This window comes from Cydia pomonella, chromosome 18 (assembly GCF_033807575.1).
Source record: "Cydia pomonella isolate Wapato2018A chromosome 18, ilCydPomo1, whole genome shotgun sequence".
Taxonomy (NCBI): domain Eukaryota; kingdom Metazoa; phylum Arthropoda; class Insecta; order Lepidoptera; family Tortricidae; genus Cydia; species Cydia pomonella.
In genome coordinates this window covers 5,711,593-5,737,686 of record NC_084720.1, presented here as the reverse complement: position 1 = coordinate 5,737,686, position 26,094 = coordinate 5,711,593, and the positions used below count along the sequence as shown (strand labels likewise).

Below are 26,094 nucleotides of genomic sequence, written 5' to 3'. Positions count from 1 at the left end.
AAGAACCTCACCAAATATCACCAATAATAATAATAATAATAAAAAACATTTATTTCAGACCAAATTGATCCATATATGGTTAGTTACAGCGTATCTTAATAACTATGTTAGTAGCACAGTACAAAAACAAAAGCAAAAAATCAAAATAAAAAAATAAATAAAAAATAAAAAAGATACTTGTATGGATATTACAAGTATTGCCAGGGACAAGCAGGGCAGAGAACCTGCTCTACTTGGCCCTGCCAATCGCCACTTCCACCCAGTAGCGAGTGAGAGGAGAGTCGAGGCGCTCTGCCAACTCCCTCAGAAGGCCGTTGCTGCTGCCCCGCACACGATTCAGCAGTGATCCAACTCTTTTTCTCCTGATGGCGAAAAAGTCATCGATACGCGCCTCAGCAAACATTCTGGATGCACTGTTATGTCTCGGCAGCCGCAACAACATTCTGAGGATGTTGTTATATTGCACGCGAATTGAGTTGTAGGCTCTCTGTGTAAATCTCACCCACAGACTACACGTGTAGAACGTCTGACAGTAGGCCTTGAAAAGCGTCAATTTGACTCCGGTACTACAACGTGCGAATCTGCGGGCGATCATGTTGCCCCGTACAGCCATCGCTCTCCTCTCCCTCTCCATATCCGGGTCATCGCTCAGGTTACTGGTGAGCATATGACCAAGATATTTGACCCTATCTACTACCTTTAGAGGTACACCACACAGCTTGATCTCAGGGACAGCTTCCGAGTTGTATTTACGGGCCTTGAACACTACCAGCTCGCTTTTGGTAGCGTTATACCTGAGACCATGCTGCTCAGCGTAACCCTCACATAATGTCAGCAGCAGCCTTACGGAGCTGACCAATGGGGTGGGGGGGGGGGGGGCAAAAAAGTCAAGCCGAAAAACCTCACGTGATTTGTGCACAAGCCCTTATCCTATTGCAAGTACAAAGTTTTAGACCAATCTATATAGTTGTTGTAAATGAGAGCGTAACTACAATAGTTTTAATACATGATTAATTATTATTTTTCACTATATCTGTTATAGATATAGTTATGACTAAATGGCAAAACCTACTGGCATTTGTTAGTAAATTGACATTTGACACATCTTAATATTGTTGTCGATTCTTTATGTATCGACCATCGTTATGTAGGTACTTCTATAGCAAAAATTCAACGATAATGATGATTCAACAATGATCAACAATGAAAAGTTTATTTAAGTTGTCTTAGTAAGAGTCATGTTTTACCTCCCCCTTAACCTCTTAAGGCCCAGCCATAGAAATGAAAAATCCAAAATTTGCTACTGGAATTTGAACACGGAATACAGTAGATTTTATTTTGTTTGAAAATTGCACGAAACAAAACAAATGCAACTGTCCTAATTGAATATGATTTAAATTTCATCGAACTGAATAAGTCCTATAGGTAGGACCTTGGGCCTTACGAGGATATAACTTATTCAGGTCTCTATTGTTTCCGCATTTTCGTTAGTCATAATTTGGTTTTTCTCGGAATCGCGTAACTTTTCAGGATTGCCATAAAACAAACCTAACCTAACCTATCTATAGTAAATACCCCTATAATGGAACAGGCACCAGTAATGGGATGGTATAGACAAATCTTGTAAAACAAGTATTTACCATCAGTTTTTAATCGCTGGCAACATTTTACCATAAACAAAAGCCAAAGAGCTGCTTAAGTTTAATTTTTCATTGATATTTGTAAGTTTGAAAAGAATGGCGCCATACATCCCATGACTGAAGCAAAAAACCACAGTTTTAATTGGTTAATAATATTGAAACCAATTGCAGAAACTTTCATTAAATACATAGAAAACAAAAAGGACGATTTGGACATTCAACTTTTAAAGCTTTTAAATTTATAATTACCTACTTTTGTCAACCCTGCCTTTAATCAACTCTACCTTGTTAATAAAGAAATTTTGTATTTTGTATTTGTATTTGTAAAGCGTAAAGCGGTAGAAAATTTACAGTCGTCGGTGAAATATCAAAAATACACCAAATTTTCTCTTAAATGTCCCATGAAAATCCTGACAAGTTGACGGGTCCAGAATTATGACTAATGATAACCTGACAATCATTACATTATGACTTTCAATAATTATGTCAAACAAAGGGATCCGAACTAATTCTTACTATGTAAGGATATCCACAGGGCCGGATTTAGGGGAGGGCAACCGGGGCTACTGCCCGGGCCTCCACAAAAGAGGGCCCCCCCACAATAGAGAATTCGTTAAATTTACCATTTTATTTGGAAAAAAATTGGGGCAGGGGGCCTCCACTCCTTTATTGCCCGAGGCCTCCAGACCTCTAAATCCGGCATTGGATATCCATGTTTGGAGCGAGCACTCTAAGCTTACCTATGTTCTCTATGGTTATAGCGAAAATCTAAGGCCATTAAGGTATTTACACCTATTCAATTATAAACGCTTGTATCTATCTAAGAAGAAAAGCCATACTTGGCAACTGCATCTTCCCTAGTACAAAAAACCGGACAAGTGCGAGTCGGACTCACCCACCGAGGGTTCCATACTTTTTAGTATTTGTTATAGCGGCAACAGAAATACATCATTTGTGAAAATTTCAACTGTCTAGCTATCACGGTTCATAAGATACAGCCTAGTGACAGACGAAGTTTGCAATGTCCATTTTCAAGAGCCTTGCAGACCATTATTCAAATCTACAAAAGTTCTTCCACTGCCATGTATGTACATATTACAGGCATCTTTATTTGTGAGAGAGCACCTTGAATATTTTGACACAAATAGTAAATTTTTTCCTAGATCGACCAGACGTAGAAACCAAATATTCTTACCTAGAGCAAGAAAAAATGTGTTTAAAAATAATGTATACTCAATGGTCATTCAAATTTATAATAAATTACCAAAACACATATTGGAAACTGAACCGAGGCTATTTAAAAATGCCCTCTGTAAATGGTTATTATTAAAGTGTTACTATTCAATTCAAGAATTCATGTCCGACGAAAATCAATAAATAAATTATTTTATTATTATGTGACCTATTGAAATTTTGTAAATTTTTCCATGATTTTATTATTTAATTGCTTTATATTGCATGCCTTACATAGGGTAGAACATAAGGACTTTTTATTCTAAGACCACCAATTGTATCAAAATACTATGTTCTTGCAATAAATATATTTCTGTTTCTGTTTCTGTTTCGAACGGACGGACAGCGGAGTCTTAGTAATAGGGTCCCGTTTTACCCTTTGGGTACGGAACCCTAAAAAGATGTAATGTACAGTTGTTCTGACTCTTACAGGCCAATTCGAGTTTTAGTTATTATATCTCTTTTCAATATGATGCTGATCTGTCAAATTCATAAGTGACGTTTTTGGTTGAAGGTTAAAATAATGCGCAACAGAGGTATTACTATTAATAGGACTTCCGGTTCCAGCGCCATCTTGATAGTTGATAATCACGTCTTGTGATTAATTCCTTATTTTTGTTTCATTAATATTGTTTAAAGTGTAATATCGATAATTTGGTAGTGTGCAGTGAATGGAAAATTAATCTTGAAACGCGTTTAACCACCATTTTGAAGTCAACGGCCGGAAATCCACGTGCTACTTATAAAGTCCAGCTATTAAATCACCGTACAATGACATGTACTAAATGTACCTACAATTTGAGTCGTATTTAAAGCTCCTAATATCTTGACACTTTGACGTTTGCGAAATTGTCCCACTGGACTGAAGCCACTTAATTAAAAATAATAATAATAATACTACTAATAACTAGCTTAAATCTTAAATAGGCCAGGCTTGAGGCATTGTACCAAATCAGCAGGATCTCTAAAGGAGATTGGAACCATCTCATATTGGAATGAAGTCAGATCCATGTTAGATCAGTTTCACATTATATTGTTAGAATTGGCCTGTTGTGTCGTAGACCGTGTACTACTCCCGTAGGCCGCGAGGGCGGGTTTCATTCAGGACGCTCCGCCGGATGCCCGCAGATCAATCGCACCCCCCCTCCCCCCGAGCGGGTCCCTCAGGAGCCGAGGTCCTCCAGACCTCAGTCACTCGCCAGCCGCCGGGCTACACGCGCGCGCGCCGCTCCGCGAACCCGATCACTCGTTTACAGTAATGCTGTGTTTCGTTTAGGTGATCGTGTCAATTTTTGGACTGAAGTTTTAATACGGTGAGTTTTTATGTGGGTTTGAAAAGTTTTGTTTATGTTTGAAAATAAACACTTGTTGAGTTTTGATGGTAAACAAAGGATTTTAGATAGGAACGGGGCTATTAGATTCGTACAAAAATGAATTCGATATCGCTTGCGAATTGAGATGTTCTGACTCTCTCTTGCGCATACTGAATTTTAAAAATCGGACGGACAGACGGACATGACGAATCTATAAGGGTTCCGTTTTTTGCCATTTGGCTACGAAACCCTAAAAATTGATATAGTGTTTCGCTTTGATTAGAATAATAATTGAAAATGAATCATTTAAAATTATTGTATAGATTATGAAGACTATTAATTAGATATAATTAGATGGTGCCATTGTCAAACTCTTCTCAATAATATACGAGGATTCTACTCGTAGATTGTCCTACAATAAATACACAGCGAAACCTAATATAAGTCCACTCAATAGGTGCATATATAACACACAATACCATAAAAAAGGAAACGAGTTTATTCTCGGTGATAGAGTCCTGTATGAAATGAAGGGATCGAGTTAATCCTGTGAGACCGAACCCTACGTAAAGGCTATCTATTGCGTACAATACGAAATAGTTTCGCGGAAAACCCCATACAACTTTTTATTTTCATGGACTTTTCTTTTAGATTTATTGGTGAAGGTGAACTTAAAGTAAGCTGAACATATTAACATAGTCCTTATATTATGAAAACCTATGTATATAATACAGTAAAATATTTGTATAGTTTCAGTCTGTTTCACTCATCCAACTAGGATCCAACCATTTTATCAAATTATTTATCTTAGGCCAAATCAATCAATTATTTTATCATTTAATATTGAAACAAAACAAATACTAAAAATTATAAATAAATAAATATAAACATGGAATTAAACTTCGATCATACTTGTGACTAATTAGATGGCTTCACGGTACTATGACAAGGCAAAAATGTTTTGATGCCTTAGAGATATGGTACTTATTTAATTTACAAAACTGAGGAACGAAAATTGTAAATCGACAAACGCCGATCGGAAAGAAAAATGTGTCGGGATTAGAGATAGGTAGTGAGTACTCACAGGTAAATACTGAGTAAATAAATAAATAATGAGTAATACTGAGTATTTACTCACCCCTACTCATCTCTAGTCGGGAAGGCAGATGCCACGAAAGCTTATGTGATCAAACCATTATGAGTGAAATCCGTACTTTATTTCACTTTCGATTGACGTTTTCTTTCAACTTACACTTGGCTAAGCCCCCTATATGGCCAAGATATAGGTATGGGATAAAGAGATTAAAGATATAGTAAATTAAATAAGTAATACAATTTATAGTATACCATTTTACAACAAAGATTTGCGATTAAGCGAGATATAATGTAAAATAATAGTCGTTTTACTTAACGAGTGCGTTTAAAGTAATAGACCACTTTCGTTCCATTCAATGGGTGTTGAACGCCGTAAATTGCAAACGACAGATAGCGGATCCCGCGCGGGAAAGAATAGTATGGAGCTGGTTTGGATATAAATACATTTTAATGTTAAACCTCGTACATCACGTCAGATTAGAAAAACATCGACAAGAAATAATAGATAATATTTGTGTATCTTAGAGCAGGCGCGGATTCAGCCCTCAAAAAAGGTTGTGGTCACAGCCACCCGAAAATCGGCCAAGTGTGAGTCGGAGTACGAACTCATGAACGAATCAGCCTATCGATTTCAATAGACCGTGAATCTATACCTAATGACCATTCCGCGACCAATTTTTAGTAGATTATCGATGATCTAAGACATGGTCGATAGGTCGATTAACGTTTGGTAGAGACTTCACAGGTTCAATTCGCTCTTATGTATATTATTAGGGTTGTGGGCATGCCCATCGTGCCCACTACGGTGGATCCGCCCTTGTCTTAGAGGAAGGCCATCTAACCTACTGCTGAAGAAAAAACACCTGACCTAATCATCCACACTGCAGTTAAAAATTTGTGGAGCAACTGTGGAGCATCACTGTGCAACAGTAAGTAACTTGGTAAGGTGGCTAATATTAACGAATTGCTCAGTTGTCCACAAAAGGTAACTGCGGCGTGGATGCACCTTTAGGATTTCCAGGGTGAGAGTTTGCGCGCTGCTCTCGTCTATAAGGCCGCAGACTGGATGCACACGGCGCACGGCGAATGAGACTGTTTTGGACGACCAGCGGCGACGACTTGCCGCGCCACCGGCCACTCCGCTCGCCGCGCCGCGCGCCGCGTGCTTCTGGTCCGCAGCCTAAGTGCATCCTGCGGGGTTGGTGAAAGATGATCTGATCTTTAAATATTATTGCGCTCCTCTGCTGAGGTGTCAGGCTCAAATCAAGGCCCGGATTCTTGTGAAGCTTGTGACGTTGTGTGACATGTCATTGACATCACGCGACATCGCTGCAACGTTGGGCGCCATGCGTCACGGAACGGTGTCCGACAAATATGAGATTTGAATCTTGTCTCAGAAGCTATATATTTCTAGAAGCGTCGTCTATTTCTAGTCTTCATGCATTCAACTTATGATTCCTCTTTCCACGTATTATGGTAGTTGTCAGAGTGCTGGTCAGTTTTTTGTAATAATTATCAATCGATTTTGATTTTACTTAGGATCAAATGTATATATATTATTCATGGCATTTAAGCAACACAAAGGTCAGAACAGAATTGAGCGTTAAAGTTTGACGCTTGCACTCATTAGTCTGTCCTAAATGTATGAAAGATCAAGAAAATTGCTATTTTGACCCTGAAATATTGCGTTTATGTATATAGTTGTCATACAATTTATCTTTCAATAAAATTTAAGGAATCGAATGGTACCATTTTCTTTTTTATTTTTGGAAGTTAAAAAAAAAAATTTTTCAGACTGGAGCTTTGTATTTTTTTATAATCTCAATATGTCTTTTTAAATTCCACTTTTTTATATTGGATGGCTCATTTTCTATCCATTTAGCTAAATTTTGTTATAATATACAACATGTGTCAAGTACCCAATTGGGACAGCAGGGTATTAGCATTAGCAGTCATCATAGGCAGAAGTGGCAGAACTGTTGCAAAAGTGTCCAGCTGTCAGCTATAAATAATAGTTCCAAATCTCTCCAGAGTAGCGCTAGAATAGCTAAGAACCTAGGCGTTATTGACGAAGTGAAGTGCGCTGTCTATGATTAGATTTTTTTTCAAGTATTCTAGGAATTGTAGCGCCTCCTATTTATGGTTCTTTGTCGGACATTTTTGGTACATTGGGATTATATTCCTTGCCTCTACCTTCCATAGGTCTATGGATTGAAGTTTGATTGGACAATGAGACCGAGTTATTGCAAAGATATCCGGGCACCTGCCAAACCTGGCATATTTTATTATTATTAATAATTGATATTTAATAAAAACTGATTTTGCGCCCTTATCTTATTCATGTGTCTAAATCTTACGGACATAAATAATTTATTACTTAATCAAGTCATCATCAAGTATCATCTCTGGTATTTTATTAGATAATTGAAGTCAACCTATTAGCCCCTCACGCAATAAGAGTGACCATAATTAACCTCCTAATCATCGGAGCGACAGTGACTGATGTCTGAATAAAGCTTATCCATCATATGATTGCATAAGGACATCAATTTTCGGCACTGATCTTAAGAGGATTGCGATGTCGGGAATAATCTTTCTTTTCATGCCGTGTAATGCCATGGAAAAGTCGTAATTTGATAACATCTTGATTTTCACAACACGTGCAGTATTTTGGAATACTAGTTTTACTCGTATAGGTAAGAAAATCCATTAAAATTTTGTATAAAAGTTTAGGGAATCACTATTTTGGGCGATTGCTAATGGAACAGCAGAGTGGAATTCAAAAATCATTTTTGTAATCATATCAAAACAATATGCTAAGTGCCTATCACGTCTTTCTTTGTATCTTCCATTATATTCGTATTTATTACGATTTAAAAATACGATTTTCTTACTTACAAGACTTACAAAATGTAATTGACCCCTCGAATGACTTAGTAACACACACGTCACCTAATTTGACTCAATATTATTACACGTTACTCTATAGTAATATGGGTCAAATTGCTTTGCATCACTTTGCTGTATAGTGGTCGCCGATCGGTTTAAAAATTAAAACTATAATCATTTAACTAAAACACAAACGTAAACACAATCAAAGTTTCTCAAACTCAACTTATGTTTGGCAACACAGAAAAGTTAGAATTTGGTAAGAAATATATAATTTTTATTACTATATTAGAATATTTGTATTTTTTCTTGAAGTCTTCATTATTGAAGTCTTTTTCCGGTCTCCTTAATTAATCAGAAAGTTGGTAACTATTGCTATGCTATATATTCTTATGCGCAACTTGAGCTGGTCGGCGGGCCGTGTCCACACCACGCCGCGCGGCGCGCGCGGAAGCGCTCGTTGCGCAAATTGCGCCTCGCGCAGCCCTAGCGAAAGCTCCGTCCGGCAGCATTTTTAATTAGGTTTCCGTTTTTTTAAGAGAATAAAGATTTTACTGAAACAGAAGGAATGCTATAGTCTAGTTATTTGTCAGTAGAAAAGGTGCGAAATTCTACCTGTAAATTATAATGAGTGATAGAACCGTCGCACCTTCAATTTTGCAAATTTCCTGCCTTCTGACTAATTAGTTTTTTAGACCGCATTTTCTAAGGGTAGTTAGTTTACTACAGTTTACTAAGTAAAAACAAACTCTCGTATTTTAAATTTACGGTGTATTAAAAATACACATTGTATAGTTGTCATGATCCACTCTTATGGTTATCAGAAGTGCGAGAGGATCAACTGTGAAATAAAACACAAAAAAAACGGCCAAGTGCGAGTCGGACTCGCGCATGAAGGGTTCCGTACCATTTAAGACGTATTAAAAAAAAATCTACTTACTAGATCTCGTTCAACATTTTACCACTTTGGACACACATTTTACCACTTTGGAAGTGTCTCTCGCGCAAACTATTCAGTTTAGAAAAAAATGATATTAGAAACCTAAATATCATTTTTGAAGACCTATCCATAGATACCCCACACGTATGGGTTTAATGAAAAAAATTTTTTTTTTTAATTTTATGACGTATTAAAAAAAAACTACTTACTCGATCTCGTTCAAACCAATTTTCGGTGGAAGTTTGCATGGCAATGTATATCATATATTTTCATTGGATTTTTCATTCTGTTATTTTAGAAGTACCAGGGGGGGGGGGGAGGGACACAATTTTTTTCACTTTGGAAGTGTCTCTCGCGCAAACTATTCAGTTTAGAAACCTAAATATCATTTTTGAAGACCTATCCATAGATACCCCACACGTATGGGTTTGATGAAAAAAAATTTTTTTTTAAATTTTATGACGTATTAAAAAAAAAACTACTTACTCGATCTCGTTCAAACCAATTTTCGGTGGAAGTTTGCATGGCAATGTATATCATATATTTTTATTGGATTTTTCATTCTGTTATTTTAGAAGTACCAGGGGGGGGGGGGACACAATTTTTTTCACTTTGGAAGTCTCTCTCGCGCAAACTATTCAGTTTAGAAAAAAATGATATTAGAAACCTAAATATCATTTTTGAAGACCTATCCATAGATACCCCAAAAGATTTTTTGAGTTTCAGTTCTAAGTATGGGAAACCCCCAAAATTTATTGCTTTTTTTCTATTTTTGTGTAAAAATCCTAATGCGGTTCATAGAATACATCTACTTACCAAGTTTGAACAGTATAGCCCTTATAGTTTCGGAAAAAAGTGGCGGTGACATAATCGGACAGACAGACAGACATGACGAATCTATAAGGGTTCCGTTTTTTGCCATTTGGCTACGGAACCCTAAAAATGAAGATCTCGACGACATTATTTTAAAACCTCATAATTTTGATGTCGGTTAATTACAGTTTCAAGTTACTAAACCTGACCCCAGTAATCAAATTACCGCTCACCAACACCAAGCGAGTGTACTTCATACATATCACCCTAGCAGCCAACTTCAACACCCTAAAGCGGCGCCGTATTGAGAGCGGCCGAGTGGCCTCCGGCCCGGAGACCCAAAAGCGGCCTAATGGAGCCCTCCAGTGCGCCAAGCGCCCCTGAGTGCTTCGTTAAAGTCTTTTGAAACGCGCTTACTTTTGGCGCCAAACGGGCGATAACGATTCCAATTCTTTATTGTAATATATAATATCCATATAATATATATAATATCCAAGTCTCTCTTTTATCTTAAAAAGGTTCAAGGCCTTTTTAGAAGCTTCTATTTAACTTGCCCTGTTAGTATGCATTTTACTTAGTGTGGGTCAAATCTTGGAAGCTACATTTGATCCACTGCCCGATTTCTGATTGAGCTGAAATTTTGCATACATATTAAATCTGATGACAAAATTTATGATAAGCAAAACGTACCTTACGTTCGTTGAACGCGTGCTTATTATAATATAAATAATATTCGTAACATTAAACATTCGCATATTAATGAAACAAACGTACATATGATCTCTCCACAATAGTCTCGATTAGTCTTGATTTGAAAGCATACTTATAAATAATGTTCTTAAATGTCAGTGGACTCTATATTAATATAAATGCTAAAAACTTTAACTTTAAGATAAAAACTTTTTAGTCGTTATGACAACAATGGTTATGAAGAAAATAAAATGCACACTTGAGTCAGATACGATTTTTGTAAAGTATGTCGTAAATTAATTAAGATTTATTTATTGAACAGAAAAAAAAATTATGTTAATCTGATGAATCAAATATTCTGATTTAAACTTTCACCGTTTATACACATTATTATTTACTGAAATGGGACTTAATCACTACACCTTATACAAAGTCCCCGCCGCGTCTGTCTGTTTGTATGTATGTTCGCGATAAACTCAAAAACTGCTGAACGGATTTTTATGCGGTTTTGAGCTATCAATAGAGTAATTCTTTAGGATGGTTTAGGTGGATAATTTATTAAGGTTTTGTGCGAAGGCAGGGCGGGTCGCTAGTCGGGTTTATAATCAAGTTTTGTATTTACCTCTGACCACTATTGTGCGAGATCACGGAGAAAATGCCATTCTCAAAACGTCTGAGGTAATTTTTAAAATTGAATACGCGATTAAGTCCCGGTTTTTATCAACTGATCGTCTTACCACAGATTGGAAACTTTTGTACTCGTATTCTTTGAAAGTATGCACCGTATTTGCTCAAACTCTGCAAATTAGTAAAGCAGGTGTAATAACGCTCCTCCCATCGCCGCGGACTCGCCCGCGGGGCGGGCTCTCAACAAGTGGTTCGAGCGATTAACTTGTTGAGAGTGTTGAGACTAACCTTTGGGACGTTCAGTTACAGGTGTACACTGTACATGATTATATTTACAAGAGGTTTTTCAACACACTTGCTCGTAGCGTTGAACTTATTGAAACGTTTTTAGGCTCATTATCCTACATATACGTTTTTATGTTACTTCAATGAAGTGGCGAAAAAGTACCTATAAGCGCAGCACGGTTTGGTGCAATTATCCCTGTTAAAACTGTAATTCATTCCATCATTAAAATTTTATTACTTTTACTGTTTCGACTATGAAAAATTTATTATTATATGGGGTAAACCGTCTATTACTGGCCACCTTTCAATTACTGGCCACTTTATACTAAAATGGCTAAAATATATTTACTATTTATTTACACATTCAAGTAAATTAAATAACTATCGTTCTGATGATTAACTTAGATTGTGTGATTATTAAATAGAATTCCTTTTAGTATAAGGTGGCCAGTAATAGACGGTTTACCCTGTATAAATTTTGGTTTTTTCCTCGCAATGTTGAAAAACGTCGTACGTCACTCGTGAGCATTTGTCATTACACACATCGACTTTCTTAAGACTTCCATTCCAATACCAATTGCAAACACCGCTTACCTGACGTATACAAAATATACAACGTGCAGTAACAATTAAAACAAAATTAGCTTAAATAAAATTGAAAAAAAAAACCCTTAACTAATGCTAAAACATATGAATGTTAATTCATTTGGACCTATATTACCACCTAACTCTAACTACCCTTTGAATATGTGTTCGTATCGAAAATATACGCCGCATAGTTACGATGACGGACGTACACAAAAATCGATTTTCCTAAGTTCGCAGGCATTGTTTTGTATTCATAATGAATCTCTTAGATTGCTAGAGATAAAACATTGAATTGAAGAGATCGGTCGGTGAAAAACCAATAAGTTATTGAAATTCGTATATTAGTTCCACCTACATAAACTAGCAACGCAATATTAAATCCGCGAATAAGGTCGACGAGGCATTTTGTTCGGCGTGAGAAGTGGCACAAGAGAGGATGAGCACCGTAATATCGCCGCGCTTCAAACTGAAACGCTGTACCGCGCTATATTATTTGTTATTTTTACTAACAGGCCAATTCGAACGTACTCTGACATCAGAATTATATCTAAATGATGTCGTTTAGTTATCGTGCATTTCGCTTGGACTTGTCCGTACATGTATTTTTTTTTATTTTATTTACTGTCACTTAGCAACTATCCGTACAGGTTAACCCTAATACAATAGTGCCTTATTAACTATATCATTTATATTAACTTATAATAAATAACAACATAAAACATTTAAACAAATTCTTACAAATTCGGACATATTGCATGAAAACAAGTCAGTTTGATAAGCTACTTTTAGTGTACGGACGGTGCGACTGAGAGGCGCCTTACGAAGCAGGTTGGTTCTGCCGATCGGCTCCACCAGCAGCCGCGGTCGCCGCTTCCGCTCCACGTACCCGTCGGGCACACATAGATTAATTTTTTGTAGAATCCCCGGGTTGTAAATGCTACCGCGAAGGATCTGCACTAAGTAGCATGCGAGTGCTAGATCCCTGCGTGTTTCTAATTTATTATAACCAACCATGCCTAGTACGAACAGTGTGGGATACATCAACGGATAGAAACGATACACTCCGTACAGTTTCCAATAAATGTACCTTGTAAACTTATTTTGTATCCTTTCTATCATGACGTTGTACTTCGACTCATGTGGAGCCCATATTGCAGCATTGCATTCCAGTTGGCTCTGTAGGTACTATGGCATTCTACAAAGCCGAAATGGCCGTCACGTTCTTAAAGCTTTCAGCACGCCGAAGTACAAAGCCCAGGATTCGGAACGTGCTTACAATATGTTCTTGTAAGCACGTTCCGAATCCTGGGCTTTGTACTTCGGCGTGCTGAAAGCTTTAAGAACGTGACGGCCATTTCGGCTTTGTACAATGCCATAGTACCTACAGAGCCAACTGGAATGCAATGCTGCAATATGGGCTCCACATGAGTCGAAGTACAACGTCATGATAGAAAGGATCGGAAGGATCGTCTGAAAGTCAGGTCCGCATCCAAACCCATCCCTAGATCTCTTACCGATTGCACTCACTTCAATTGCGATTCCGATACCAAATAATTGTAGGACAGTGGTGTTTTGGCCCATTTGTAATTGTCATGCATTTAATTTATTTACATTAAACTCTAACTTCTTTCTCCTACTCCACTCCACCACTCTCTCTACGTCACTCTGGAGTTGCTTGCAGTCTTCCTCGTCTTTGATTGCCAGAAGCAACTTGAGGTCGTCCGCGAAAAGTAGACATCTAGCTTCCTTGACTACTTCCGGGAGATCATTAAACATGATAATAAATTCTAACGGCCCCAAGTTACGGGTTATTCCCACTGGTTTTTTTTTCCTGACTTACTCCGGTCCTGGTAAAATACGGTTCAGACTTGTACCCTGCATACTCAACATACTGCTGGCGGTCCCTCATATACTCTGCGAAAAATTGCAGTAATTTGGGTGTGCAGCCAACCGCCGCCATCTTTGCCAACAAAACATCATTATCTCCCATGTCAAATGCTTTTTAGGGTTCCGTAGCCAAATGGCAAAAAACGGAACCCTTATAGATTCGTCATGTCCGTCTGTCTGTCCGATTATTTGAATTCAAAGTACGCGGCGTCCACTTGCACCCCAGCATCAACATAAGGGACCGCGTAAGCCATGGCGTCGAGTAGGTTGCAATACGCGTATATGGCAAAAATATATAAAAATGATAAATGCCTTTGTGCTTTATGAAATATATTCTAATAATATCAAGAAACATAATAAAAGCAATATAATAACAATCCACTGCAAAATTCTTGTTTTAAGTCATTTAGATTATTTTGAAACCCCACTTTAAATACTCGCGGTGGTACGTTATTTTTTGTGGCGCATAGATTACATTTCGCCGATGTAATACGTAGGTACTAATGATTATGCCTATCTTATTGTTTGCAGAATATATACACAATAATGATAAGTATATTACTCTTTATCGGGTAATTTTTGTAGTGTTTTTTATCATATTTAAAGAGTATATTATGCTATAAGCGCCATTTGATCTAAATTGCTATAAGTATGAGAGTTAAATAGAAAGAGTTTATCTGTAAAAAAAATCAATACACTTGTAAGGAAAAAAATACATTTTATCTAGATTCTTTACAGTGCGTACGTAGGCAGAAAATGAACTGAGATCATAATAGTTTCGCCTCTGGCTAGCTATGCCTATTCTTTAGCTTAGTGACAGACGTCAAACGCCGAAAATGGCGGACACAATTTGTTCTCGATAGCTTGTCTAGTACATATATATCAGTGCACAGTTATGCACACACATACGTGTATATGTAGTCATACACATCCACGTAACAGCATATATAAACGTGAAATCATCTCGTCTATTCGTGAAATTGAAGATTAAGGGCTCAGAACTTGATTACGGAAGAAATTTAAATCTATTTCCATTAGTCGGGACTGAGCAATCATGAACGATAACTTGACTAACCTAGATGAGTAGCTTTTAAATGGCATCTCCCCGCTCATGCTGAAAGCCGTGGAAATTGGAATCACAGCTAGAGAAAATGGCGTTCATCGATGATGCAATCCTATAGATGTGCTATACCGCGTGCGCCCGTGAGGGACAGAGCATACCCAATGCGACAAAATTAGAAACACCTTTTAACATTCCTGAGAACGTACCAAAAAGTACCTCCGTAATTTGGTCGGGTTATATGTTACCACAGAAAATTTACGGTGGCGAATAAAAAAATGTGTGACAAGGACAAACAATAATAACACTTTCTCTGCTACTCCTACTGAAAGATGCATAAGACTATCCCGTTCTGCCACTCGTGCCCAATCCATACTTAATATAGATTCATGCGTTCAGGAGCCCGATTCACACTTAACACCTCGTTACGGTTTTGATCTTATTTTGATGCGGCCTTGAAGATCGCTCACGCTGATAGGTGCATGCGAAATGAAGTGAAAGTCGTGGGTAGGATGCACACTCATACGATCAAAACCAGTACAAAATCATAACAAGTTGTTAAATTTGCATCGGGCTCCAATTTTTTCCAACGTTAAAGTTCAGAAAATAATACATATATGATATCAATTTGGTTTCAATAATAAAAATGACAGTGAGTCATGTTCGTTAGTACAAATAAATGGATCGGGTTTTTCTGGTTACTGAATTTGTCTCCTTGGGGATAATCATGAATGATCCATACTCGTTTACTCACTGAAATAGTTTTAGCCGTTTGGGTGTCATGCGCGGTAAAGGAATTAGGATAGCACAATCCTGCCAAAAACATTTACTAGTAAATTGTTGCTAAGACAAGACCATATGACTCGCACTGTCAAAAAGTTATCAGATCCCATGTAAAGCTAAGCTAGACTCTATAAGCCTTAACTTCTCAAACTCTACACCTTAGTCAAAATATCATGCTTGGCAGTTTCGTTACTACAAGAACTATTGTATTGTATGTTGTATGGACCCGGGTACGTCCTTAAACTACGTCCAAAAGAGAGGTATTGGCATTGTGAATGTCATCTCGCTTTGTGTAGGGCACAGCACAGCGGATGTCATTCCAGATCTAGAGCAGAGCCCAACTGGGGAAGTACCTCCACCTTACAGAAAACCGCAGCCAAATAACACTAGACCCTACTCATAGTGTTGTGTTCCTGCCGGTGAGTAAGGTTGCCAGAGCTCAACGAGAGGGGTTAAGGTCGGCAACGTGCATGTAACTCATTGGCATGGTGCTCAATTCCCTGAAAGTGGCCAGCCGATGGGAACTGATTTCTATGAACGTCCCGCCATTAGGTACTTGTATTAATCTTATTCTTTCGCTTGTCTTAACAATTTTAACAAACTCGTCTTTTCGTGTCATTGAAAAGGGATTCGCAGATTAGTCAGTTCATTGTTGGTGTCTACCCATTCAAGCGTCACACGAACTGTATGGAGGCGGCTTTTTGGCGGGAGGTTTGTGTGACTCTTAATATCTATTAGACTAATGAATAGGCAGGCAGGCGTATAATACGTATATTATAAATTGCCATACCGTTATTCACAATAGGTATTGGTAAAAAACTTAAGTAAGTCACCTGTTGTATGTAGTTGTGACGTGTTCGAATAGACATTTGTTTTGTTTGTGTGTGTCTTTTAAACATGTATTGTCTATTCGAACTCGTCACAACTACATACAACAGCTGACTTACTTAAGTTTTTTACCTATACCTACCTATGTATTTATAGACAAAAAATAGTTTGACGATAAGTTGGCGACCATGTACCTAGTCATAAATTTGATACATATACCTTAGTGGAACGCTAAAATTGCCTTTTAAACGGGTTTGCTCCTTTTCACTAATGAGATATTCGGTAGATACCACTGTGCATATACGTATACTTAAAAACACAACCAATTCAAACCAACTTAAAATAAAAATAATAAATAATGAAATATTTAGAAATGTTCTATCTTGTAAGTAATTTCTTCCCCTTTCGCTACTAACGTTTTCGTAGCGCTACGCTCGTAGCTGATCCCAGCGTTTTCCCGCTTTGTTCCCGCCGAGCGGGGGGTCCCGGTACTCAATGTGTTAAAATAATTCTAAGGGGATTTTATATTAACTTAATCTTCCTCAGTATAGAGGTATAGAGGACCAATAATAAAAACCAAGTTATATTTTTTGAAATGTGAACTTCAGCTATTCAAAATATATTTATTCATGTTACGGGCTTAGCAACAAGCACTTATGAATAGTCTGAAACCAATATGTCATCTTAAGTTTATTATCAGAGCATATTATTGATGGTGTTATTCTTTAAAAATATTATTATGTTTTACATACTCGTATCAAATTTAATAATAAGAATTTCATGCAAAGACCGTCAAATATTAAAAAGTAGGTAATATAAAAATACTAACTATTATTATTATTATTTTATTATTTAAATTTTATTGCACAAGTACAAGTATAACGTACAATAGGCGGACTTAATGCCTTGAGGCATTCTCACCAGTCAACCACTGGGCCAAACAGAAATTTGCTAAGGTGGGTGCAGTGTGAAAAAAATAATATATATATATGTATAGTACTTTTATAAACTACACAAATTATCATTACATACATACATATATAAATTAATTACATAATATACTATACAATATACATAAATATACTTCTGCATGTGTGCGGGGAAGGGGCGGGGGGAGGAAGGGGGTCCCACTAGACAGTATCTAGCAGGTGCTTGTAGAGAATTCGTTTGAAATTCAGCTTGTTTGGGGCTTGTCTAATCGTTAGAGAATGTTTGTAGAATCAAATCTGAAAACAATATATAGGCATGTGTAAAAACCGGCCCAGAGCATGTGGGACCATGCTCAATGTAGAGTTCTGTGATTGTTTTTGCCACAATAGGCTGCTTTTAACGGTGGCCATTAGTGAGTATCATGTACATTGTACATACAAGCAAAAGGAAGTCCCTTCGCAACGCTTTGTATGTATTTTTAAACCATTCAGCGCTAATCACGGCACGTTGTCGTTTTCGTCTACGAAGCATTTTTGCTACATTCCGGGAAACACACGTTATTGGCTACGACGTAGAGATACAACCGTAGCTCAGCGGTGAATGTATATTAACAAGAAGGGATTTTTTTTACGATAACTCAAAAATGGTTTAATCGATCATGTTCGCTATAGTTTTCATTGAAAGGTTTTATTAAGCTTTACTTTCACGATTATAACATATTTTTTGAACCCATGGTTGAACAGTTAGGGGCGAAGGACACGTATTTTTTCTTTCGTAGTGATTATTTACGAAAATATTTACTTTCAATTAATAAACATCCTCTATTTTAAGTTCTTTTTACACCTGTACTACTTACTTACTACTACTTTGGTATGTAGGTACCTAGTCTTTTCAACTTTATCAAAAAATAGTTTTTGAAAACCCCTATTCGTTTCGAAAGACCAATCCAACCGTAACCCATACCATAGGGTTAGAGCGAAAAAAAAAATCCCCACTTTTAAATAAAGTATTGGTAATGTACCCGATATCTAGTTTATATTTTACCACTTTGTCGGCATGATTGATTTGCAAGCCCATACAAAATTGCACTCCAGTATTATAGCACTAACGATGACTGAGCAAAGCCGTGGAAGGACAGACAGACGGACATATGGCGAAACAATAATAGTTGACTACGGAATCCTTAAAACACACAAAAAATGGTACCTATCTGACATGAATTTTACTTCAGGTGGGGTGTGTGAATGCTGATCTACCAAAAAATATTTGATTTTCTATTAAGTTCCAAGAAACTCATTGGTTCTAGCCGAGGCTCAAACCCGTGACATTAGATTTAAAAAGTCACCCGCTTTTAACTACCGCTCGTCTGCCAATACATTCTTTCATTAGAACTTTCAGTACCAAGCGGTCCATTTCTAATAAAGAATGAACCCATCTAACGTGCTCTTGGCAGTGAATGTGTTAACTTTTAAAATGTGAAGTTAGTTTTCGCAACCTGGCATTGCGCACTGGTCCTGATTGGTGCCGCGAGCCGCGTGTGAGCGACAGAGGGGACAGCTCTGATCCCGATATCACTAAATCAAGATTTCCGCAGAACATCCGCGCGGGGAGCGAGCTCCCATCCCACCGCTGAGCACCAACAACTATTTGCGGCGAAATACCACAAAACTGAGCTTTTGATGTGGAATTTTAGGTTGAGTGGCAAAAATCTTCGACGTCTCATAAATTATCGACGAATTACTTTTGCCGTAGCATTTGTCCGGATAGTATACGATACACTTCTTTCTTTTTCTAAACGCGGGTAATGCCTTGTAAAGTCAATAATACTTGCAAAAATGCAAGAATCTGTTATGTTTTAATTAAATTTAATAAATAAATTCATAGTCTTATTGGTGCTGTTAGCAAAACTCCTCTAGCTAGCCTTTTCTCCTTTATCGGGTGAAAAGAGTGAACTATATGTATGAGTAGACTACACAAGTACTTCGCATATTTAAGTTCCAATTTCAGTACCCCAAGTAGATATTCGTGGAACACAATAATTTAGCCCTAAATTTAACTACATGCCAAGATCACAATCACCTGCTATCCCCCGCTACCCGATAGCTAAACGAGCTAGCGAATCATTGTTGCAAAAGGTCAATAACTGAACGGTCACTAGGATAAGGCCAACGTCCAAGCTTGGCGCCAACATTGGCCCAGCACCGCCGGGCCAATGAGAACTACAATAGTTTATCATTTATCAACCACGTGGCGCATCAGTGCCAAGTCGACTAATATTAAACCACAGCGTCGCCCGGTGAATAGGAAGTATTCTAATGTTACAGTTTGATCGGAATGTGATCAGGAATTAGGACACGATGAAACAAATGGGAGTCGTATAGGTGCATTAAAATGTCTCGCATTAAACGCATACCTTAGTTATAGGTACTTGTAACTTGTAAGTCTTCAAGGTTGCCATTGTCTTGAAAGCGAAAAGTAAATTGTATCGTACCATGTTCCGATGAAATGTGTCTTGTATTGTAATAATACAAATATATTACTACTATGTATTCAGATAATGAGAAAGTAAGCTGATATACATATTTTCGAAGGTGAGTAATTTCGAAAAAAAAGTGATTTACGCATTTTTTTCATAACAATATGATTATTAACAATAAATAATTATAAGAATATATTTAGTAATTGATCTAGTTGGATTATTTCAATTTCATCCGTAAAATTTATATTTACATGAAATATTTTATTACTGAATTTTGAATTTATAATGACTTAAGTATACTTAGTAAAAAAAAAAAAATTATGAATTCTAGATTTACTTTCTTCTCCATTTTAGTATGGGTGCCAAATCATTCTTTGAATAATTCATTGTGTAAATGGAGTGATAATTGGCATTTTCTCTGTAACGATTCATTTTAAAATACAATATTTTCGATTTAAATTATTTTTATTTACAACAACAATTATACATAATGGTACAAAATGGTACCTATCTACCTATCGAGGCTCGAGGATATTTATTACGTTACAAAATTTCGGCGCTTCCCGCCGCTGCGCAAAAATCAAATTACTGAGCAGTTGTAAACCTTATAACAACGTAATAAGGACTTTTAAAAGTAACGTCTGCCCATCGTCGTTTTTACCTTCCACTTAGAAAGCCGAACCTTTAATTACTCAAGTGCCCTGATTTTAGAGTAAACGTCTACCTAATTGGGAAAGTTTTATACTTCGAGTCCACCTTTGACATTCAAATCGTGCGGGCTGATTGAGCGAGCACGTCCAAGCTTTGATTTAGAAAGTACAAAGTGTCCTTAAAATAGAAATGCTTAGAAGTTGGTGAGAGCAGTTTTGTTAGCGTCAACGATTAATAAGAGCTTTATTTAAATTGTATGGGCGCCGAATGTTAAAAGCCTTATGTCAAAGCATTTATTTCATAAAAGAAAAATATTTATATCGAGATTTCAGAAATTATAACGCATAAGTAAAATAATCTGAACAAGTTCTTGATTTTTTTCTGGGTTCTTAGGAAAGGCTAAAAAACAAATCTCATAATGTTTCAAGTTACAAAAATTTAATAACTAGTAATGCCTCATATCTATTATTAAACCTAATGTATCTATACTCGTATTACGTACGGCTAATAACTGAGCTGACTAAGGAAATAATTATGAAAGTTGATTCCATGAAAAATATTGGAAAATTATGAAATCAAGCAAAATTTTGTAGGAATAGATGTCTAAGGTTTCTCCCTGAAAGGTCCATATGATGGAAATATTTTCTGTTTTGGGTAAGATCTTAGTAGCTCAGATGGCAGAGCACTGGGCTAGCAATCCAGTGGTCGTGATTTCAAGTCTCACCCAAGACAGTAAATTTTTCCACTTTTAATTTATTTTTAAGCTAATTTCTTTCATCCAGAATTTTCAAGTAAATTATTTATTACAGAACCGACCATGCCCGTAGCAACAGGAGGCATCCGGGCGTTCCTCCGGGAGAACCTTCTCACATTCCTGACTGTGATCGGCGTGGTAGCGGGCACGCTCCTAGGATGCGGGTTGCGGGCTTCAGGACACGAGTTCACGCGGCGGGAGGTCATGTACTTCCAGTACCCTGGAGAGCTGTTCCTGAGGATGCTCAAGTGTCTAATAGTGCCATTGTTGGTGTCTTCTATAGTGTCGGCTATTGGCTCGCTAGATTTGAGCCTCTCTGGCAGGTGAGATCATTTAGAGTTCTACATAAAAATTAAATAACATTATGCATAATCGATATATACAGAGGATTACTATAACTAGCTTAAATCTAAAATAGGCCCTTGAGGCACTGTACCAAGGATGCTGGTAGCATTTCCTCGTTGTATCGCAATACTGATACGTTGCGCGAGGATTCCGCCAGCTCTTCGGTCACCAGTTACGGCAACCAACCATTTCGCGATTTCGATGATAATGGAAACAGAACGAATAACTAAAATTCGAATACGCCTGTAAGTCAATGCAAGACACTGTTACACATGATGGATTACTTTGCCAGCAGTAGCCTAAATATATATATTTATATATATTTATTTATATTTAGGCTACGGCTGCCAAAGGTAGGCCTTTCCTCTGGTGCGAAGAAATGCCAATATTGTCTTGCATTTATTTAACAACCACATTTTTTCAGGGTCGGTCTCCGCGCGATCGTGTACTATATGACGACGACGGTGTGCGCCGTTATGCTGGGCATCGCGCTGGTCACCACTATCAAGCCCGGCATCAGCTCCTCCAATTACCAGCAGCCGAACACCACCAAGGTGCTCACCAAGGACACGCTCACGTCCGACACCCTGCTGGATCTTATAAGGTCAGTGACAGTTGTATGACCCATTCAGTGCAGTGATGCTGGGCATCGCGCTGGTCCTCACCAGCCCGACATCGGCTCTTTCAGCTGGAGCTTACGTCCGACACGTTGCTGGATCTTACAAAGCCAGCGTCTGCCTCATTTAGGGTAACATAAATTTCCCCAAGGCTTTAACAAACCTTGCAACAAACGGTGTGCGATTTTTTGATAGTTGCTGGACAAGTGGGAGCAACGAATTCAATTGATCGATCAAATGAATTGCAAATTGCATGCGAATCATCGGTGACGTTTAGAGAGGCCATTACCATGTCAAAGGTTGCCTGGATAAAACAGTGATTCTTTATCAAACAGCTGTCTATGTTTCATTCCTAATAACATGAACAAGGCAACGTTGACTTAGTTTACTGTGCGAAGCTTTTTGCCTTCAATGTTTTGTACGTACAGCGAGAACGTTTGCAGCTGCATGTGCACGTTGCTTTATTTTTAGGGTTCTGTACGAAAAAAGGTACAAAAGGAACCCTTATTAAATAATGCAATGCTAAAGATTATTTGTGCTAACAAAAAATTAATTCAATGCTACTCAATCCTAATTACCGATTTCCCATTTCTGAAGGCGCCTTTAGAGGCAGAATGTTATATTTTGACTCCAGCTTTTCGTAGCTGTTATGAAAACCGGGCACTCCAATCACGTAACTTATTCACTACTACTGCTCATGTTAATTTTGTACATAATATAATATTACCCACGAGTAACCTATATTCTAAATTTCAGAAATTCTATAACTTGGCGAATCCAACGCGCTAGTATAGGATTCTTAAGCTTGTCTGCAATGACCTCCAGAATGCTGTTGGTATTCCCCTAAGCCTGCCCATCATCGATACGATTCTCTTTCGCTTGTATGGGCCTCGATGAACATGCTCGATGCACTTACACCATGTGGGTAGCCCCAACAACATTCTGAGTGCGTTATTATATTGCACGCGCGTTTTACTTTTAATCAATTGGTAAATGTTTATCAAAACTAAAAGTTCAAGCGCCCTGATTTAGATAGATTTAGATTTCTTTATTTCACGATAAAAATTACACTATTTTGCTATATTCGTCAAAATCGTCAAACATTACATTATAAATAAAAAATAATAAAATTAATTGCTGCTATGAGCATTTAGTTTTGATTTCGGTTTGAGGTGCGACAGGTATTTATTTACTGCGACAAAGAATCTCATAGGTGTGATTGGTACTGCGCAGCTGGTGGAGTAAATAACTCTGTAATAAAAAGCTAGTATAAATGATTAATATATACTGACGGAGGCTCACTTTTTATGAGCGGTTTAGCTTAATGATTCCCGGAAAATGACGGGGAAAAATGGCGAGGCTCAATCTGCGCCGGATACTTACTAAACTCGTTAATTACGCTTCGGGGGTTTTGTTTTCGGTGTGAATTTCTCACTCGGTTCGTAGTGAGTTATTTATGATAAGTAAATTTTAAGCCATAATTAGAGATTAAAACCCCATCAACCTACTAAGTAAATCAATTCTAACAAGTAGGATAATAATCATACGAATGGTTTAGCCATTCATTATCAATATCAATATTTTTGCAATTAATAAAATGACTACCATTATATTAATTGCAAAAATATTTTACGAGAAATTAACACAATACACAGGCTTATTTACAGAAATTAGCTATTTCTCATCGAAATATAGCTAAAGTAAATAGCTACGACTCATACATCTACCATGTTGCTTATTAGGTATATTAACAATTTAAAATAACTAGTTACTGTATATTATATACAATTGAATATAATACGAGTATTCAATTGTAATTTAGCTGTTAACATTTTCACTTTTTCATCTCAATCTCAAAATCATACTTCTTATAATAAAGCTTTTCAAAATAACATACACTGTATTTTCAAAAGAATCGGAACCAATATTGTTATATCAAAGAACGGTTATCGCTCAATAATCCCCGCGATACCCGTTCCACAATAGACGGAAAACCCGCAAGATTGCAAATCCGAAACGATTCGTCAAATTCGGTGTTAAATTGATGACATGTCGGAATATAGGTTAATCCCGCTTAATCCTCCGTTCGCGCGATCGCAGGCCCGGGTCTGAACCGACTGTAGGGAAGATGATTTCATTTCAAATTTTTGCCAAATTAGCGGCGGAGTTAGCGGCAAGAATAACAGGTTATGAATTTGACCTGGAACAGGCGTATTATATATTATCATGCCGTGTGCCATAAGTGCCTATAATGCATACGTATTTATTGTGGCAATGCCGGATTTAGAGGTCTGGAGGCCTCGGGCAATAAAGGAGTGGAGGCCCCCTGGCCTCAAATTTTTTCCAAATAAAATGGTAAATTTACCGAATTCTCTGTTGTGGGGGGCCCCTCTTTTGTGGAGGCCCGGGGCAGTAGCCCCGGTTGCCCTCCCCTAAATCCGGCCCTGTATTGCGGATTGAGATCACTCACGATCAATCAGCGAGAGCGCAGATATTGGCATCTAAAGCACTCAACTCGCTAGTTATCGACTAAGCGTTAGAACCAACGCCAACGGCCCAGAAACATCTTAGTGGAATCTCTCTCTTTTCCTATTCATTCATGCCTTCTGAGGGGTGAATATGTAGGTCATATTTAACAACTTTGAAGTGACCAATGCTTATTGTCGACGGAGATCACGGTTTGCGGTGACCCGGCTAAGGCCACGATCAATCAGGAGCGGATGTCGTTAGGAGCGCAGATATTGGCATCCACTGAACCCGCTAGTTATCGACTAAGCGTTAGAACCAACAGCCCGGAAACTTCTTAGTGGATTCTCTGTCTTTTCCTATTCATTCATGCCTTATAAAGAAGTGATTTTGTTATGTCTGATCAAATACTGAAGGGTGTGAATATGTTGGCCATTCTGAACAAATATCGACGGCAAATAACGACATAAAAGAAAAAGTGACCTCTTTGCATGTATGACGCGATCACCACAAGTTAAATAATACAATTATATCGCGTTATTATTGTTATAATTAATTGTCACGTGTGCCTCACCGTCCTAATTGGCACACAGATACTGTGCAGGAGCGTGACACAATTATTTCGCTATCCGGTCTCGCGAATTGAATAGAATCCTGTTACCGTGCAATTTAACTTTATATAGTAAACACCCCTATAATGGAACAGGCACCAGTAATGGGATGGTATAGACAAATCCTGTAAAACAAGTATTTACCATCAATTTGTAATCACTGACAACATTTTACAACGAACAAGAGCCAAAGAGCTACTTAAGTTTAATTTTTTATTAATATTTGTTAGTCTGAAAACGAATGGCGCCATACATCCCATGTCTGGAGCAAAAAACCACAGTTTTAATTGGTTAATAATATTGAAACCAATTGCAGTAGCTTTCATTAAATATATAGAAAACATAGACGACGAATTGGACATTCAACTTTTAAAGCATAAAGCACTTTTGCAACAGTTCTGTCTAAGGAGATTTTGTTCCTTGCCTCTACCTTCCATACAGATAAGCTACGACGACTAAGTACTATTTTGCAATGCATCTTAAACAATGCAAGTTTTTGTGGCCATAACTATATGATGAAATAACGCAACCTAGGGTTTTTAGAATTGTATCAATGTCTCGATTAGACCT

At 37.5% G+C, this 26,094-nt stretch overlaps 2 protein-coding genes across 2 annotated transcripts in view; one reads left to right on the top strand and one right to left on the bottom strand.

Moving 5' to 3' along the window:
- Positions 1 to 229: 229 nt before the first annotated feature.
- Positions 230 to 3,862, bottom strand: LOC133527884 (uncharacterized). Its single transcript, XM_061865078.1, has 2 exons — positions 3,822 to 3,862; positions 230 to 794 (listed from the first exon to the last, which is right to left on the bottom strand). Exons 1-2 carry the CDS (start codon positions 3,860 to 3,862, stop codon positions 230 to 232), a joined length of 606 nt encoding a protein of 201 aa, XP_061721062.1.
- Positions 3,863 to 4,050: 188 nt separating this feature from the next.
- Positions 4,051 to 26,094, top strand: part of LOC133527424 (excitatory amino acid transporter 3) — a 35,262-nt gene continuing 13,218 nt past the window's right edge. The window contains exons 1-3 of the mRNA XM_061864434.1: positions 4,051 to 4,186; positions 21,541 to 21,808; positions 22,255 to 22,434. Coding sequence (XP_061720418.1) covers positions 21,549 to 21,808; positions 22,255 to 22,434 — 440 coding nt within the window. The 5' untranslated portion in view covers positions 4,051 to 4,186; positions 21,541 to 21,548. The remainder of the gene's footprint in view (positions 4,187 to 21,540; positions 21,809 to 22,254; positions 22,435 to 26,094) is intronic.

What these genes read in the sequence shown, in the direction of transcription:
- LOC133527884 (XM_061865078.1), bottom strand. Translation starts at nt 3,862, where the DNA reads ATGAGATGGTTCCAATCTCCTTTAGAGATCCTGCTGATTTG. An exon ending in TTAGAGATCCTGCTGATTTG is followed by an intron (nt 795 to 3,821) that starts GTACAATGCCTC and finishes GCATGGTCTCAG; the next exon opens with GTATAACGCTACCAAAAGCG.